The sequence below is a fragment of the Danio aesculapii genome, chromosome 11, assembly GCF_903798145.1.
Source record: "Danio aesculapii chromosome 11, fDanAes4.1, whole genome shotgun sequence".
In the NCBI taxonomy this organism is placed as follows: domain Eukaryota; kingdom Metazoa; phylum Chordata; class Actinopteri; order Cypriniformes; family Danionidae; genus Danio; species Danio aesculapii.
The window spans coordinates 6,342,872-6,360,313 of record NC_079445.1 but is presented as its reverse complement, the minus strand read 5'-3'; the positions used below and the strand labels follow the sequence as shown (position 1 = coordinate 6,360,313).

General features: G+C 37.6%; 3 protein-coding genes across 8 annotated transcripts in view; 1 reads left to right on the top strand and 2 right to left on the bottom strand.

Annotated features, from left to right (window-relative positions):
- Positions 1-771: 771 nt before the first annotated feature.
- Positions 772-8,565, top strand: abhd8b (abhydrolase domain containing 8b). Its single transcript, XM_056468429.1, has 4 exons — positions 772-1,981; positions 3,703-3,873; positions 4,008-4,224; positions 7,681-8,565. The coding sequence occupies exons 1-4, from the start codon at positions 1,239-1,241 to the stop codon at positions 7,996-7,998; spliced, it is 1,449 nt and encodes a 482-aa protein (XP_056324404.1). The 5' UTR covers positions 772-1,238; the 3' UTR covers positions 7,999-8,565.
- Positions 8,566-9,536: 971 nt separating this feature from the next.
- rps15 (ribosomal protein S15) lies at positions 9,537-12,203 on the bottom strand. The gene is made up of 4 exons (XM_056468428.1): positions 12,116-12,203; positions 11,659-11,744; positions 9,888-10,122; positions 9,537-9,687 (listed from the first exon to the last, which is right to left on the bottom strand). Exons 1-4 carry the CDS (start codon positions 12,116-12,118, stop codon positions 9,574-9,576), a joined length of 438 nt encoding a protein of 145 aa, XP_056324403.1. The 5' UTR covers positions 12,119-12,203; the 3' UTR covers positions 9,537-9,573.
- A 2,638-nt stretch (positions 12,204-14,841) lies between these two features.
- dazap1 (DAZ associated protein 1) overlaps positions 14,842-17,442 on the bottom strand; it is a 42,931-nt gene continuing 40,330 nt past the window's right edge. For 4 of the 6 annotated variants that reach the window (XM_056467963.1, XM_056467965.1, XM_056467964.1 and 1 more), the window contains one exon: positions 14,842-15,626. In XM_056467963.1, coding sequence (XP_056323938.1) covers positions 15,454-15,626 — 173 coding nt within the window. In that variant the 3' untranslated portion in view covers positions 14,842-15,453. Of the gene's footprint in view, positions 15,631-17,442 lie in introns of all 6 variants that reach the window. The other 2 variants (XM_056467967.1, XM_056467968.1) reach the window with 1 other exon arrangement.

The following is a 17,442-nucleotide window of genomic DNA, read 5'->3' as shown; positions in this document are numbered from 1 at the left end:
ATTTTAAATTTCCATAGCTTCTGAGAGTCCAAAAAGTACTACATATTGATAATGTTATGATAGCTGTTATAACATCATAATATGATTGAATCGCCTCTTGTGACAGATATGAAATAGTTTGACAACAAGCAGGAAATGATCGTGGGCCAATGACATAACCACATTGAAATGGTCTATTCTTATACTCATTATTTTAAAGCACAGTCAGTGTTTGACTGCTTCAATTGATAAGTCTAGCAATTTAAACAGAGCATATGCAACCCCCTGGTGTGGACACCAAAGCACTGTTTAAGGGCCCACTGAGGATAAATGAAGCTTCTTAAAAGCTGTATGAAATCTATAGTCTTAAAAAGTTAACCAAAAGCCAACAAAATTGCCAACCAGATTAACAGACACAACAGTTTTACAAGTTCTGCAAGTTTGAGAGTGGATGAAATGACAACACATTTGAGTTAGGCCATTGATACAGATGCTGGTAGAAGCAAATGAAGTTTCTATTAGTTCTCGAGTATAGAGCCCTTTTTTCCCCCAAAAATAATAGAAAACATTTTATATTTATTTATTTATTTTATTAAAAGATACTTCTGTTTTCTGTTCTATAATTCTGTTCAGTTTGTTTGATTATTCTCATTTCTCACTTTGGATAAAAGTGTCTTCTAAATGATTTGTGTTAATCTAACAGTGTAAAATTTATTATCGAACATGAGAGAAAAATTATATGAGGGTTTCCTAGTTGGCGATTGAAAGTCACATAAGTTTCTAAGACGTTCAGTCCCCAACTAGGCAACACTTAAAGTTTTTCTTTGGCAACTCTATTGAAATTTTTCTCTCATGTTTGATATTAAATAAATTTTACACTGTTACAGATCTACTCTGGTCATTTAGGAGCCAAGGAACCCAAATGTAAGTGAAATAATCACTTTAATGATCATAAGAATGGTTCTTTTTTTGGCTTAAACAAACATGGTGTGGTATGAAGGTATGTATAAAGGAAGGGTTGCAGTCTGTTGAGCAGCTGAAATGTGAAGATATCCAACGTCCAGCATCAAGAGGAGGCAGCATTACTGAACAATCTGAGGTAAATGTTTGGCAGAAGGAACTGGGTAGCCCAACACATTGAAATTAAATAATTTATCGTGTATTTGCAGATCCTGGATCAGCCAACTAGGGTCCAAAATGAGCAAGCAAGTACTAAATTGTTTAAGAACCAACATTTCTTATTTCCCCAGGTGTTCACCATGCTCACCAGCTTTGTGGACGGAATATTCTGCTGCTTTACAGGGAAGTCTACCAACGTAGTTGTCCCAATTGAGTCTTCCGAACCCACAGATGGTTTCGAATTTGTTGAAGTAAAGCCAGGAAGAGTTTTGAGAGTTCGACACATCATCCCAGACCGACCTGTGGTTGAGGAGCCAGGCACTGGGGAAGGTGGTACAGTGAGCTGCAAACGCAAAATCTCAGTGTACAGAAACGGACAGCTTCTGATTGAGAATGTCAACGAAGCCACGCACCCAGAGCTGGTGCGCTATCAGAATGGAGACAGCACTGTGGATATGGAGGTCTCCAACTGTGAAGCTCCTGTGGCAGGTCAGGCTACTGAGACCCCAGCTGGAGGACAGGCTGCAGAAACCAAACCTGCCCCACAGGAACAGCAGCAGGTGCACCGCAGGCGCCGAAAACCCAAACGCTCCATCGTGATTGACTGCGAGCGGAAGATCACCTGCTGTAAAGGTACTCATCCTGACGTGGCTTTGTTTTTCATACACGGCGTTGGGGGATCACTGGATATCTGGAGAAGCCAACTGGACTTTTTCTCCCAACTTGGATATGAAGTCATCGCCCTGGACCTAGCCGGCCATGGTGCAAGTTCAGCCCCTCGCATTCCTGCTGCCTATACCTTTTATGCTCTGGCTGAGGACGTCAGAATCATATTCAAGCGATATGCAAAGCGGAGGAATATTTTAGTTGGACACTCATATGGGTGAGGATGGTCTACGGATGTTTGTTTGCTTGGTGAACGCAGGGGGCTAGAAATCCTTGAAAATGCTTGAATGTTAATCTAGTGTTTTCAGAGTTTGAAGAGTTCTTAGATTTAGTGATTGAAATTGTAATGATGTTGTTGCTTTCAAAACAATGCAACTTACTTTTTATTTATTTATTTATTTTTTATAAAATGAAAACAAAATGCATCAAGATTAACACTCCATGAGTTAACAGTGCATTCAATTAAAATAAATATAATTTTAAGATGCAAGTAAATTACATTTAAAAGAGCACATAACAGTAATTCAATGTAGGGCTTGGGGCAAACATATACACTCACCGGCCGCTTTTCTAGCTACACGTTGCTAGTACCGAGTTGGACCCCCTTCTGCCTTCAGAACTGCCTTAATCCTTCGTGGCATAGATTCAACAAGGTACTGGAAATATTCCTCAGAGATTTTGGTCCATATTGACATGATCGCATCACGCAGTTGCTGCAGATTTGTCAGCTGCACATCCATGATGCGAATCTCCCGTTCCACCACATCCCAAAGGTGCTCTATTGGGTTGAGATCTGGTGACTGTGGATGCCATTTGAGTAAAGTCAACTCTTTGTCAGGTTGATGGCGTGTATTCATCAGAAGATGGGTACACTGTGGTCATAAAGGGATGGACATGGTCAGTAACCATACTCTGGTAGGCTGTGGCATTATCACGATGCTCAGTTGGTACTAATGAACCCAAAGTGTGCCAAGAAAATATCCCCCACACCATTACACCATCACCACCAGCCTGAACTGTTGATACAAGGCAGGATGGATCCATACTTTCATGTTGTTGATGCCAAATTCTGACCCTACCCTCCAAATGTTGCAGCAGAAATCGAGACTTATTCGACCAGGCAACGTTTCTCCAATCTTCTATTGTCCAATTTTGGTGAGCCTGTGTGAATTGTAGCCTCAGTTTCCTGTTCTTAGCTGACAGGAGTGGCACCCGGTGTGGTCTTTATTGTATCATTCTCTGTAAACCCTAGAGATGGTTGTGCGTCAAAATCCCAGTAGATCAGCAGTTTATGAAATACTCAGACCAGCCCGTCTGGCACTAACAGCAATGCCACGTTCAAAGTCACTTAAATCATTATTCTGATGCTCTGTTTGAACTGCAGCAGATCGTCTTGACCATGTCTAAATGCATTGAGTTGCTGCCATGTGATTGACTGAATAGAAATTTGCGTTAATGAGCAGTCAGACAGATGTACCTAATAAAGTGGCCGGTGAGTGAATGTAATGCTATATACTTACGGGACAAATACTGTAATATTGAATACTATATCAAGTAGCATCTGATATAATGTGGCGCAGTGTGTATGTAATTTTCCACACTTTTAAAGCGCTGGAAAGGTTTGAAAATGCACATTCACTTAAAATATGCCGTTTGTTCAAACTACTCATTTCAGATGAGTACAAAAACACAATTCTGGAGGTTTTTCGTGGGGACAGCTTAATTGTTTTATGTTTAATCCACTTACATTTGTAAAAACAAATAAGCTAACTTAATTTATTCATGTTGTCCCAACAAAAATTCATTGTGTGGAACCCAAATTCTTTAGTGTGGAAAGTGTTTTAAAAGTGCCCAAATTGGACTTTGGAAAGGTGAAAGAACACTGTAAACGCTTCACAATTTCCCCCAATAATTGTAGCATTTTCTGTCCCTGAACAGAGTCTCGTTTTGTACCTTCCTGGCTCATGAATATCCAGAACAGGTTCATAAACTTGTGATGATAAATGGCGGCGGTCCCACAGCACTCGAGCCTAGTCTTTGCTCTGTCTTCAACTTGCCCACATGTGTCCTTAATTTTCTGTCCCCGTGCCTCACCTGGAGCTTCCTCATGTAAGAATAATGCTTCACAGGACACATTTATCCTATTTTTCCAGTACAAATATGAGTATCCATGTTTTGTCAACCACCTTGTCCATTTTAATTATTTGTACTAATGAAGATGCGTTTTCCCCCTCTTCTTTAAGGGCTGGGTTTGCCCATCAGGGAACAAGGGAAAAGAAATTACTGAAAGAGAACAATGCCTTCAACGTGTCTTCCTTCGTTCTGAGGTCCATGATGAGTGGACAGTACTGGCCGGAGGGTGACGAGGTTTACCATGCTGAAATCACAGTGCCTGTTCTGCTTGTTCACGGCATGTATGACAAGTTTGTACCAGTTCAAGAGGACCAGCGTATGGCAGAGGTACAGTGATGGACACTCCCAAGACCTCATCCATAGGCTCCCTTACTTCATTTTAAAGGGGACCTATTATGCGTAAATTGCTTTTCTAAAGGGTTTTAAGATAGTTGTGTGTCAACAGTGTGTGAATATAACCAGCTTCTAATGGAAAAATTAATTAATTATTTTTTATAATCTCACTTCATAAAAATAGTCTGCAGAAACACTTTGTCTGTACGTGTACCCCCCCCCCCCCCATTAGTGATGATCTCTCCCTCATTAGCATAGAACATTAAGTCTTGTTTTTGAATCTGCCACTATGCTGACACATAGGCATTTGTAGCTCCGCCCTCTTTTGAAAAAGAGCACAATCTCATTAAAGCAACAGTCACCAAAATGGCACAATTAGGATCAAAGCTTAGAAGGTGCAGTTTAAAAGAGTTATAAAGCATTATTTGTGGGATATTTTGCGCTGAAACTTCACATACACACTCTAGGGACATCAGAGACTTATTTTACATTTTATAAAAGAGGGCATAATAGGTCCCCTTTAAGACGATTTATATTTTGTTTGTTTTTCTATCATTTTTATATGTGACCCTGGACCATGAAGTCAGTCTTAAAGGTGCAGTATGTAACTTTGACACCCAGTGGTTGAACTAGGTGTTGCATTCCTGGATCAAAACAAACGCAAGCCAGGTTTCCAGATTAAGGACCAAGAATCGAGTCTGAAAGTCAGGCCTAAAGGCTGATTTAAATAGTGTTCTAAATGAAAGCAACGGCACACTATAGAGGAAAATTTTCCATATTAAAATGAGTTTTTTTTTTCTAACCAACACCTCGAATTGATATTAGTAACGGCTTCTATCTCTTCCAGCTGAACAACAGAAAATGACAATGTTTACCTCAGGTACACCTCATGTGCTTTATTCAGTGCTAATAATGTGAGTTTGAATGCCATTTTACATGACATTTACTGCCATACAACTGAAAGCAGCAGCAGATAGTTCACCTCAGATCTTGAAAATAAACAAGCTGTTTGAAATTGAACTTAAGAACTGAAATAATGCAAAACAACACATATCAGTGATTCAGGATGCACATTTAATTATGTTAAAGAGGTTTAATATGTATTAATTAGATTGTAAACCTCACCATTTCGTTGGAGTGCAGTGAGTGCACTATTCTGTGCTTTTGAATAGCTGTATTTATATTTTTGTCGTGTTTTGTCTGGTGCAAATTGCTTATCACTGCAAATCTCGTCACGTGCCGTGTTGTTAGGGCACGCGGTTACAACGCAACCTGCTCACCTAATATTTACATTCATAATATTTATATTGTTTGCTAATTAATAACCTCATATGGAACTCTGAATCTGCGTCTCATTTCGGAGTCTGCTACTGTCCACCGGAGGTCACATTTCAGTCATGGATGCATGCTTTGAGAGCCTTTCTAACTGAATGAATGAATGAAATACACGATTTTCCACCAAGGCAACCCGGGGGGCTGAAATATAATTGGCTAAGCTGGCATTGGGCGGGACCAAAGAACCAAAACAAAGACAGACGTTCCGGCACGTAACACATTTTCAAAACATAATATCTGACTACAGCATTGTTTTTTCAGATAAATAAGAATGTTCACTTATGTTTTTTAAATATCTGCAAACATATTATGGCATTTTTATGCTTTAGAAGAGTCAAAAACTTACATACAGCACTTTTAAAGTTCACATAAGTAAATCTAAATCTACAATGTTTATTTTGTTAGCGCACGTTGTTACTCTTTAGGTGAACAAATAATCAGAGCAAGTTGTTTACAGAAAGATTAACAATGTGCGCTAACAAAAGAATTGTAAATTGTGTCTGAAACTGACGTCAACAGAGAAGGGCCATGACTCCAAATGCTGAAACAAATGGTCAGAAATTGATGGAAGATTACTAAAACAAACATCTTTTTTTCCTTTAGTGGACTAATTAATCAGAGCAAGTGAATCCACATTTTTTGTTATTAATAATTACCATATAAAGTCATAAATCTGGATTCATCTCACTGTTGATTTATATCAATTAACTGACATTTACTAATGAGTCTTTATTGTAAAGTGTTACATTTTGTACTTTATAATCCTGTTGCAACTTAGTTTGGTTGAAACGTTTGTTTACTATGAAAATAAATGTCAAATAATGCAGTAGTTTTTGATACTATACCTGTTAAAATAATTGTTTGCAGATATATTGATAATATCTTATACCTTGATAAAAGCTTCAGCAATGAATTGCAACCAGAAAATTTTATTTTATTTATAATATTTATTTTTATTTTTAACAGAAGATTTAGTAAATTTCCCACCATAAATATTTCAAAATGTAGTCCGGGTGAAGATGCCAAGACTCTTATTTCAGTATTTTCAACTGAAACGGAATACTGAGCAGGGGTGGGGCTTTATTTTTGTTTTCTAAAACTGGTCACACTGGGCTTTTCCTCCCATAGACTTCCATTCATACGCACGCGAATGCGTCAGACCGGAAACGCAGGGTCATGCGTCAAGTTTCGCAGCTCGCGGCGGTGCAGTTCAAGCTTGGTGAACTTTGACCTGCGAAATCGCATCACTTGACTGCGTGAGACCAATCGAGGATTAAAACTCGACCTCTCTGGACAGAAATTTAAAATATTGAGCAATCATCTTGTTTAATCCCGCCCCTTTTCGCAGCACCTAAAGCTACGGTCACACCGGGCTTTGTGTGTGCGAAATTATGTCGTGCTGCACTGCGAAAAGGGGCGGGATTAAACAAGATTAGACCTTTAAAAAGCGAGCGATTGCTCCATGTTTTACATTTCTGTCCAGAGAGGTCATGTTTTGATCCTGACTGGTCTCACACAATCAAGTGATGCGATTTTGCAGGTCAGAGTTCACCAAGCTTGAACTTTGCACCGCAACAACATGCGAAACTTGACTCATGACCCTGCGTTTCCGGTCTGACGCATTCGCGTGCGTATGAATGGGAGGAAAAGTCAAGTGTGACAGCAGCTTTACTACAGAATTTCGCACACACAAAGCCCAGTGTGACCTTAGCTTAATAGCAAACGATATATAAGAGGGGCGTGGTTAAAGGTATTGATATAACATTTCTATGAAAGCCCTCAGGTTTGGTCAACAGGACCACCAATACAAACTTGAAAGCAAATAGACTTTGATCACTACTAAAAAAAACATTTTTTTTTAAGTGAGGGTCTTACACACATTGTTATTGGTGGTTTATGAGGACTCTCCATATGTGCAATGTATTGTACACATTAAGAAAAACTTATAAGACCCCTAAACCCAACTCTCACAGGAAATGTGGCATTTTATTAGTCAACAATCCCATTAACTTTGACTTTGTTTTTAATTGCCGAGCGTTTTCGTTATAAACCTGTGATTATACACATGTATATCCTTCTAAACCAGAGTACGTTTCTGTTGTTCTCACCTTGTAGATCCTCTTGCTGGGGTTCCTAAAGGTTCTCGATGATGGAAGCCACATGGTGATGATGGAGTGTCCTGACGTAGTCAACACTCTGTTACATGAATTCTTCTTGTGGCAGCCAGCAACCGCCTCAAAGCCCAAACAGGAAGCAGCCCCCACAAAGACCAACACCAAATCTCCAGAGGACACATCCAGACCAAAAACTGCCCCTAAATCGCCCTCAAAATCTCAACCTGATTTGCTAAGACCGACAACTGCACCAAAAACCACCAATACCGGGACAGAGGCCCCAGCCGCAGCGGACATCAAATCTAAGGGCAAGAAATAACTGCTTCTCCAATCTACATGCGCTGGTATTAAAGCATTGGGCTTGTGTGATAGGACAAGTTTAATGGAGCTTTTTGAACATTGGATATCGCTGGATTTTTACCAGGTGGGTTAAATGTGTCTAAAAGCATGGGGGTTTACTTTACTATTTGCAGTTTTGGAGCAGGATGATCCCTAGAGATTGTTTTATTTTCAGTGACAGACAGTACCAGTCCATTGGAATTGATTTTATTTCTACCGTGGGATATTATATATACTTGTATGCCATATGTCAAATTTTGAGGCTGAAAATGTCCTACATTGCATAAGGGATGAATATAAGCCAGTGCAGTGCTGCTGCTGTTTAATCTAATAGACCAATATTTTGTATTTACGCCAGTTTTTTTTTATTTGACTACATCAGCTGATGTCGATCAGTTGTTACGTTGACTGAGGGAACATGCTTCCTCTCTCGGGTAAAGTATTTGAAACTTTCATTAGTGAAGTGTTTTTATGTTCAAATGACTCCAGCGCTGTTGCTGAAATACTGTCAGATATGGTGACTCTACAATAAAAGCCATCTACTTGACTCATGTTCCAACATATTAGTGAGTCTTTAATAGGCCATTTATTATTGTATTATGTGTAATACAAACCATGTAAACCATTTTCAGGTAAAATGTTGAGCAGTGTTGCTTTCTTGTTTAACCTAAAATGTAATAATGTGATATTTTAAGCAAACCGCATTACTCACAATTTAATCCAGAAAATTAGGAAAAGTGTTGACAAAAAAAAGATTAAGTTTGGGTGCTTTCACATCTATAGATGGATTTTGTTCAGAAACCGGGACTAAAAATGTTACCTTTTTTTAAAACCAAACCGCCACGTGCAAGTAAACTCAAATCGGTTAGTTTGGTTTATTTCCTGGGATTTCCACTCAGCTATCCTATTTAAACTTATGAAAACTTAGACATAAGCATAAAGGTGCGCTTTCATTTTGAATGGTGACACCCACAGAGTCATCACCAAATACAACTCAGCCTCATTTCAATAGTCAAGGGTTATAAAAGACCTACCAGTTCTATATCAGAAGCCAATTTACCCAAAAATTAATGTAGTATTATTTTAGTAGTTTAGTAAGACATTGTTTCACCTTCATATTTGGCATAACAGGCTCATTTTCTCTTCTTATAGCAATATATTCCATAATACACCGTGACAGCCTGGTTTGTTAGATCGGATTACTTCCTCACTACAACCGAACTGAGACCACCTCATTCAGGCAATCTTGGACTAATTGTTTTGGAGCAGAAGAGAGCATGATTGCAGGTTTCAGACATGCGCAGACAAACTGAGCTAAGGGGACATCCCAGGTTCTGCAACATTTAGGTGTGAAAGCACCCTTAAACCTGCTCCTAAAATGAATCAATAAAAGTTGAGCCTTGGTGTAATTGATGTAGGCTGGATTAAAAAGACACTGGATAAATAGTTCAATTACAATTTTCAGCATTACAGTAAATGTGGGGTAAGCAGAAAGAGAAGGCTGACAAAAGCAGAGGCTCTTCTGGAGGCTTTTATTTACATACTCATTGACTTTTTACTTCAGAGGAATGAAGCGGGAAGAATGAGTGGCTCCAATACCAGGACGACCGTGCTTAACAGGCTTGTATGTGATGGAGAACTCTCCCAGGTAATGACCAATCATTTCAGGCTGAAAAGAGACACACAGAAGATACAGAAATCAATAACTGCACTCTGTTGGGTGCTTCAAAAACTTCAAAAGTAGGACCACTAATAATGAGAATATTTTTAATAATAAAAGGCTTAGTCTTGAGATAATTTACTCTGAAAGCCACAAACAGCAGCACTGACATTCACTGCAAAACAACATATGACAGGATTCATCCCCACCTTGATTTCCACCTGGTTGAAGGTCTTGCCGTTGTACACGCCGACCATAGAGCCCACCATCTCGGGCAGGATGACCATGTCTCTCAGGTGAGTTTTGACCACCTCTGGTTTCTCCATGGGTGGTGCCTCCTTCTTGGCCTTGCGGAGGCGTTTAAGGAGAGACTGCTGCTTCCTCCTGAGGCCGCGGTTCAGCCTCCTCCTCTGCCTGGCGCTATACAGCTGCATCAGCTGCTCACTGAGGAACAAGCACACACACAAGATTCGTCAGTCTTCTCCATTCAACACATTTATAAATTAAACTGGCAATGTCTTCATAAAAAAACAAGTCTTGTGCTGCTTTGACATTGCAAACCAATGATCAAACACCGATTTGCAGCAAAACGTTTACAGTTCACTGCGATTTGGTGTCATCTTAATTCTTTTGTGGTCTGGCAATAAAGGAGATCTTTGAAAGCAGCATTGGATCACACACCATTTACACCTGATTTTAAAGGATGAGTTCACCCTAAATGTATATACATTCCATTCATTTATCATTTAAAGTCAATGTGCTATTTGCATACAGACTTTTAATTAACAGTGGACGGTCTTTCCATTATAAAATTGCCACGTTAAAAGTCTGATTTCTTTAAAATTCAGTGATTATCACTGCCTGATAGATGTATGATATGAAGTGGGTCTCAGACCAGACAAGAAGCACTGCATTACATTTCCCCCCGCCATGTCTTTAAACATGATAGTTTATTTTACCCCAGTATTATCAATGGAGTTTCTCCTGATTCTAGCAGTTACACAGCCTTTCATCTCGTTTTACACTTGAACTAAGGCCCCGTTTACGTTTCACTGTATGCATAAGAGCTTCTAACATTCCTGCCTCCTTTTATTCTCATTGAAAATACGAAACATACCCACTATTTTGTTGAAATTAAGTTTTAATAATCAATAACGCCCATTTTAACAGTATAACATACAATAGGTTTATACATTATAGGAAATAAATGCAAGCAGTCAGTCAACTGTGCTGAATCAGTGTACGTGGTTACATAAATTAATATATAAACTTATCTCTGCGCTTAGCTAAAACACGTTACTCTTGTTATAAATCTTATTAAAAACCAATGTTTATTTTCGCCAGTGAATTGAAGTTACGCGCTCTGGAACACTATTTTAATCATGTACGAAACACCATTAATACCCATCATCTTCCATACACATGCGGAAGCAGTACTTTTCCCATCTTCTCGAAACATCAATCAAATTTTGGATTGTGCAGTAGGTATTCTCCGAGAGAGTGATCACACAAACATGCTAATCTGGCTTTCAATGACGGTGGAGAGGTTGTTTGAGTGCGCTGAATAGCGAAAAGTGTACAGAACATGGTTAGTCTACGTTAGCCACTGACATTCATAAAGGTGAAGAAAGTATTCACTGTTAGTCAGTGGCTGAAAATTTCTCACTCTCTTCAAAAACAAGCTCAAAACTTTGGAAATTTGAAGGGGAGCAAATTATGAAAAGGAATACTTTTCACTGTTTGCAGCAGTTAGTTTATCAGCAAGACGACACGTCTGTTACATGGCTTGTCAATGAAAAGATGTACCCTAACATATCTTCGCTAATCATTTTTGAACGCAGTATTATTAATCCCATTATAAGACCTATTGCGCATGCGTCGAGGAGCAGGTATACTTTGAAATGCTTCGCGTACGATTATGCTTATTAAAAGTTGTCATAATTCGTTATTGTCCGTGTGGAGCGAAAATGTTTTACTTACTAGGACATGTCCAGCAGCTGGTCCAGGTCCACACCTCTGTAGGTGAATTTCCTGAAGGTACGCTTCTTCTTCTGCTCAGTGTCCGCCTGCGGGAAACACAACCACTGTTAGCCGCTGCTCGGGGACATTCCCGCGACTCTCTCTGTGACTTTAGCAACAAATAAACGGCTAAACACATTAACCCGCGGTACTTCGTACAGCCACTCTGACCCAAAATACTAAACACTCCTGCAGATCCGTCATGCCGGGCTGAAAAATACAGCTTAAGACTGACGCTGCTACTCGGTCGAACATCCATCTAATCTTTCATCCCAGACGCAAAATAATGGCCTGGGAACATCCATTAATTCTTAAATACATCTCTATCATGGTTTATGTTCTTATTCGCGGTGTACATACAGCAGATTGCTTTGGATTATTGTGGTTTAGCTGTTCAGAAATAAAGACATGAACCTACCATCTTCAGAGACTACCGGAAAAGGAAGAAAGCAGGAGATGCGCTGTAATATCGCGAGAGTGCCGTCATTCTTCATGACGAGTTTGGAAAGCCGCCATCTTGCGGAAAGGAGGAGGAAGTGAATTTTTTTTCACGTTAATGCCTGGTTAGTACATATCATTATTATTTTTTATATAATTGATCATTTCAAACATGAAACTCATGTGCTACAATTATCTGGAATTGTGCCTGACAATATGACCAGTGAAGACGTAATAAGTGAATCAAATGTGACCGTACGTAGCCTACTTGCTACAGCAGATTTGTTTAAAGTAGACCTAAATGCTGCTCTTCTGAATAATAAAACAAATACTACAGATTATGTTGATATTCAGCTTTGCATCACAACAATTTTCTTTAAAACGTAATAAAATACAATATATTTTAAAATGTCGATTTAAAAAAGTTTTTTAATTGATTTACTCAATAATAATAGCTTTGGTGAGTTCAAGGCTTTAAAAATTTCACTGAGCCCAGACATTTGAACAGTACAGTTATATATATATATATATATATATATATATATATATATATATATATATATATATATATATATATATATATATATATATATATATATATATATATAGATAGATAGATAGATAGATAGATAGATAGATAGATAGATAGATAGAAATATAATGTGTGTGTGTGTGTGTGCAGTGCTCTGCATATATGAGTATACCCCGAGCAGATCTCTCTTTTATATTAATATTTTCTATAGGATGCTTTATAATATATTTGCGAATATAAATGTATACGTTGGGGGAAATATTAAATATAATTTTAATAAACATAAAAAAGAATCATAAAAAACATACAATTTTGTAGTGTTATTTATTTATTTTTTGCAACGACCTATTTGAATTTAATTGTAGACCTAATATCTTTCTATTCTTAAAGTTGTTCATTATAAAGGTTATGATTGTTTAATAAATATGTTGTGTTCAAATGCACCATTATATGTTACACATATTCACTTAACAATTGACAAAAATGTTCATTTTCAAAAGGGATTGGATTCATTCATGCATATTTGAGAACACCCCATTTTGAAAATGAATATTTTTTATCCACTGCTCAGTGAATATGGGAAATATATAATGGTGCATTTAAACAAAACAGATTTATTAAACAGATATATTTATTAAAATAATATTTTAGTCACAAAACATCTTTAGAAATGGAAAGATACTATAATTCAATTCAAGCAAAATATTGCAAACTTTTATTACAAACTACATTTCAACAAAATTGTCTTCTATTGATTTTTGCAATTTTATTTGATATTTTCCTTAACATAAATTTGGGCTACTAATTTTTGACATCATCAAGTTATTTTGTTTGATTAGCTCTAGATTTGGCTTCAGTACTGACTGTGCTGAGCACTGTATATATATATATATATATATATATATATAGCTGAAGTTTTTATCCCAATTTCTGTTTAACGGAGAGCAGATTTGTTCAACACACTTCTGAACATAATAGTTTAATAACTCATCTCCAATAACTGATTTCTTTTATCTTTGCCATGATGACAGTAAATAATATTTGACTAGATATTTTTCAAGACACTTCTATACAGCTTAAAGTGACATTTAAAGGCTTAACTAGGTTAATTAATTGTTCTGTAGACTATCAAGAAAAAAATTTCTAACTGAAATAAAACAAATAAGACATTCTCCAGAAGAAAAAATATTATCACACATACTGTGAAAATTTCCTTGAGAGAGAGAGAGAGAGAGAGAGAGATGTAATTTCTGGTTCATAAGTTACCAGAAAAGCACATTTATTAAATTATATTTTGGCTTTACGTGATATATATATATATATATATATATATATATATATATATATATATATATATATATATATATATATATATATATATATATATATATATATAATTTTTTTTTCCTTCACCCCATACTGAAGCAACATATCGAGTGTTTGGTGTTTTAAGACTTAATCACCACTTATATACTCCTTTAAAAACTTCTGAGAAAAAAATTGTTTAATAGATGGACAACAGTTCAAATTAAAAATGGTTGTAGACATAAACCATCTGCCCTCTAATGTTCTACTGTTACAAGCACTATTAAACTATAGATACTGCATTTCTTTTCCCACTCACAACTAAACTATTTTATATTTGATATATTCTGACTGCCTTAAAAAATGAATAGATTCATTAGTGTAAGCATGTGAAAGCAATGGGCTTTATGCACAGCTAGTGTTTCAGAGATAGACTTCTGGTGAAAGCTTGACTATTTTCAAATTCATAAGGTTCCTTTTACAGCATCGATATTGTAATGTCATTCAAATATAATCAGTTAAATAAATTAAGCATTCATTTAGTTGTTAAAGTGTAAAAAGAGACAAAAGACCGTTTAAGCGCAGGCTCCATCCTTAGCGGCAGGCTAGCGCAGAAACTCTATTGAAAATACTGAGGAAAAATACATTTCCATATTTTAAAGACATGGTACAGAAAAATATCATTTAATGCAGTGCTTCTTGTTTGGGATGATACCCACTTTATATTATATCTCAGTCAGGCAGGGAAGATCCCTGCTTTTTAAAGAAATCAGATCTTAAACACAGCGATTCTGTATGTAATGACAATTAACCGGAAGCACTTAAAAGTCCTCATTGTACCGTGAACTCAATGAACTGTCACAACAATGTTTCTTTAAATCATTTATTTCAAATAAACTCTCGTTTTTGTGTGTGTTTTTTAAACTTTTCTTTTTTTGCATAAGTGCAAAGTGCACCAACAGCCACCTGAGGAAATTCTACATCCTTAAATAAAAAAACAAGAAAAGCGCACATATATTAGTACAAAATTCTTTAAAAAATTGCACAGTTTAGGTGTATAATACACATTTGTACTCTATTTCAAACTTAAATAAAACGGTAAAAGGCTCGTAGAGTAAACAAAATCCACAAAATTCTAAATAAAAACATTTCCCCGCTAATATAATAATTAAAGCTGAATAATTGGGAGACCCTGTCGCTGACGTCTGCGTCTGTTCTGTGCTGATGTTTGACCAGACAATCCGAATCTATTGCTAAATACTTCAGTAATTCAGTTCTACTACAAAATATAGAAGAGTACGGTGGTCTCCTATTGTCGGAGTAGAGCCCGTTTACAATTTACACACAATAAAACCCCTTTTTATTTGCGATCTTCAGAAAGACAATCCCAAAATCCAGTTCAGCTCCTGCTGGAAACGTCTGTATCCCTGACGATGTTTATTGCATTGGGGAGGGAGGGAGGGTTGGTGTGGGACAGCAGCTCAGCGCCGGTAGGGGTGGAAGCCCTGTACATTGTGGTTCTGTCCCCGTCCGAAGCTGCTGGCGGCCGCTGGAGCTCCTGACGAGGGTGCGGAGGGGGCTGCGGCGTATGAGGCAGTTGGCTGGCTGGGGTCTGCAAAGCTATGACCAAAAGCACTCAGGTCCTGCCCATAACCTGTCTCAACAGACATCAAAACAAGGGACGGGATATTAAACACCAGTAAACCAGAACAGACATGTGACTAGGCTTTCTGCGCATCTCGTAACCCCCTCAGCATTTTGTGCTACACTCAAAACATTATTTTTGCGGCTCGTTCAAACTGCACTGTATAAAACATCTGTACATTTCTTTTTTTCGCTTATTTATGCTTTTAAATTGCATTATGGGATTTTGATATTTTCTCCAAAACGTTTTAATGTTGAAAAACCTGAAAAGGGGGCGCTCCTGAGCAAAGCATGGTTTATGTCCACGTTTTGTGAGCTCCTGCAGTCACCTAAATATTTCATGATTAATTACAAATAAATATGCTAATGATCGAATGAGGACGAGATAATACCCATGCTTTTTCGACGACATCAAAATATCCTAATATCCCTACTGAAAAAAAACAGCTTGAACCAGCCTAAGCTGGTTGGCTGGTTTTAGCTGGTCGACCAGCCTGGTTTTAGAGGGGTGTGGCCATTTCCAAGTCAAGCTGGTTTTAGCTGGATTTAGCTGGTCGTTTTCCTGTCTGGTCAAATGGCTGGAAACCAGCCTGGAAATGGCCAAAACTCCTCTAAAACCAGGCTGGTCAACCAGCTAAAACCAGCCTAGGCTGGTTTAAGCTGGATTTTTCAGCAGGGATGGCATCGAAACTTAGAAAATTCAAGTAAGTTACGATGGCTCTAGGAACCCGTGGCCTAACGACTCATCTGGAAAGGCAACCGCAAACCAATACAGCCAAACCCAGCTCCCCGGTCCAGGTGAACACGACGAAATGAACATAAACATTGACGTGCTAAAATCCGAAATCCTAACCTCTATAACAGGAGAAATTGGCATGATGATGCGTGCTGAAATGAAAGCAGTTCTGGCAGAGGATTTTGACTACTTGAAAAGTGAGCTACAGAAAATGACATCTGAAACTGCTAACAATACGGTAGCTATACGCGTACCGAACTGGACAAACTTAACGTTAAAATCAAAGATGTCTGTCAGTGTGGTCTGATGAAAAGCTCGAAAAGTGTTTTTTGTTGACATTTTTAATAGTTTGATGTGATATATCGTCTGTGTTTGTGTTGTAAATTACGGTATATTTTACAGACTTAATTTCTCTATATTATTTCTTAAACAATATCTTTTCTCAAACTACTAAAATGTCAATAAAAGTCACTTTGTTAATGTGTGCAGAGCTGAAATTACAACATCAAAAGTCGACAGAGCAGAGATAAAACGGCCATAATGCAATTCACCACCGTAAATAAACAGAAAACTCCACATGAACCACAAAATATGGATTTAATATTACTTAATTGTTTTATGTTTAATCCACTAAAATGTGTAAAAAACGTTTAAGGTAACTTAATTTGCAGTAGGACAACATGAAGGAATTGTGTGAAACCCAGTTTTTTTTACAGTGTAGGTCCATTTTTCACTTGGTACACACACTGAACGTCTTATAAACTCAAAGTACACCTCGTTTTTGTGGACTGTTGGCTGAACGTCTGGTGCAAAGGTCGCACTTTATTTTGATGTGGTGGTCAGTTTGTTGATTTTCAGTTACACTGCATCTACATGTCAACTAATTCTCATTAGATTATAAGTAGACTGTTAGGGTTGGGGTTAGGGTTAGTGTTAGTTGACATGTACTTGCAAAGTTTCTTGTATGTCTGTAGCAACAGATATTAAGCAGACAGTCTACTAATACTTAAACGGACCATCAAAATAAAGTGTTACTGATGCAAATGGTGCACAAAATGTGAAACATGTTGAAGCTGAATCTGATTGGCTG

Bases quoted from the DNA above. Each gene is read 5' to 3' on its own strand.
- abhd8b (XM_056468429.1), top strand. From the start codon at position 1,239: ATGCTCACCAGCTTTGTGGACGGAATATTCTGCTGCTTTACAGGGAAG. The intron at 3,874-4,007 runs GTAAGAATAATG...CTCTTCTTTAAG, and splicing joins CTCACCTGGAGCTTCCTCAT to GGCTGGGTTTGCCCATCAGG. The intron at 4,225-7,680 runs GTACAGTGATGG...CTCACCTTGTAG, and splicing joins AGGACCAGCGTATGGCAGAG to ATCCTCTTGCTGGGGTTCCT.
- rps15 (XM_056468428.1), bottom strand. The intron at 10,123-11,658 runs GTAAGTAAAACA...CTTGTTCCTCAG, and splicing joins CAGCTGCTGGACATGTCCTA to TGAGCAGCTGATGCAGCTGT. The intron at 9,688-9,887 runs GTGGGGATGAAT...GTCTCTTTTCAG, and splicing joins TCAACCAGGTGGAAATCAAG to CCTGAAATGATTGGTCATTA.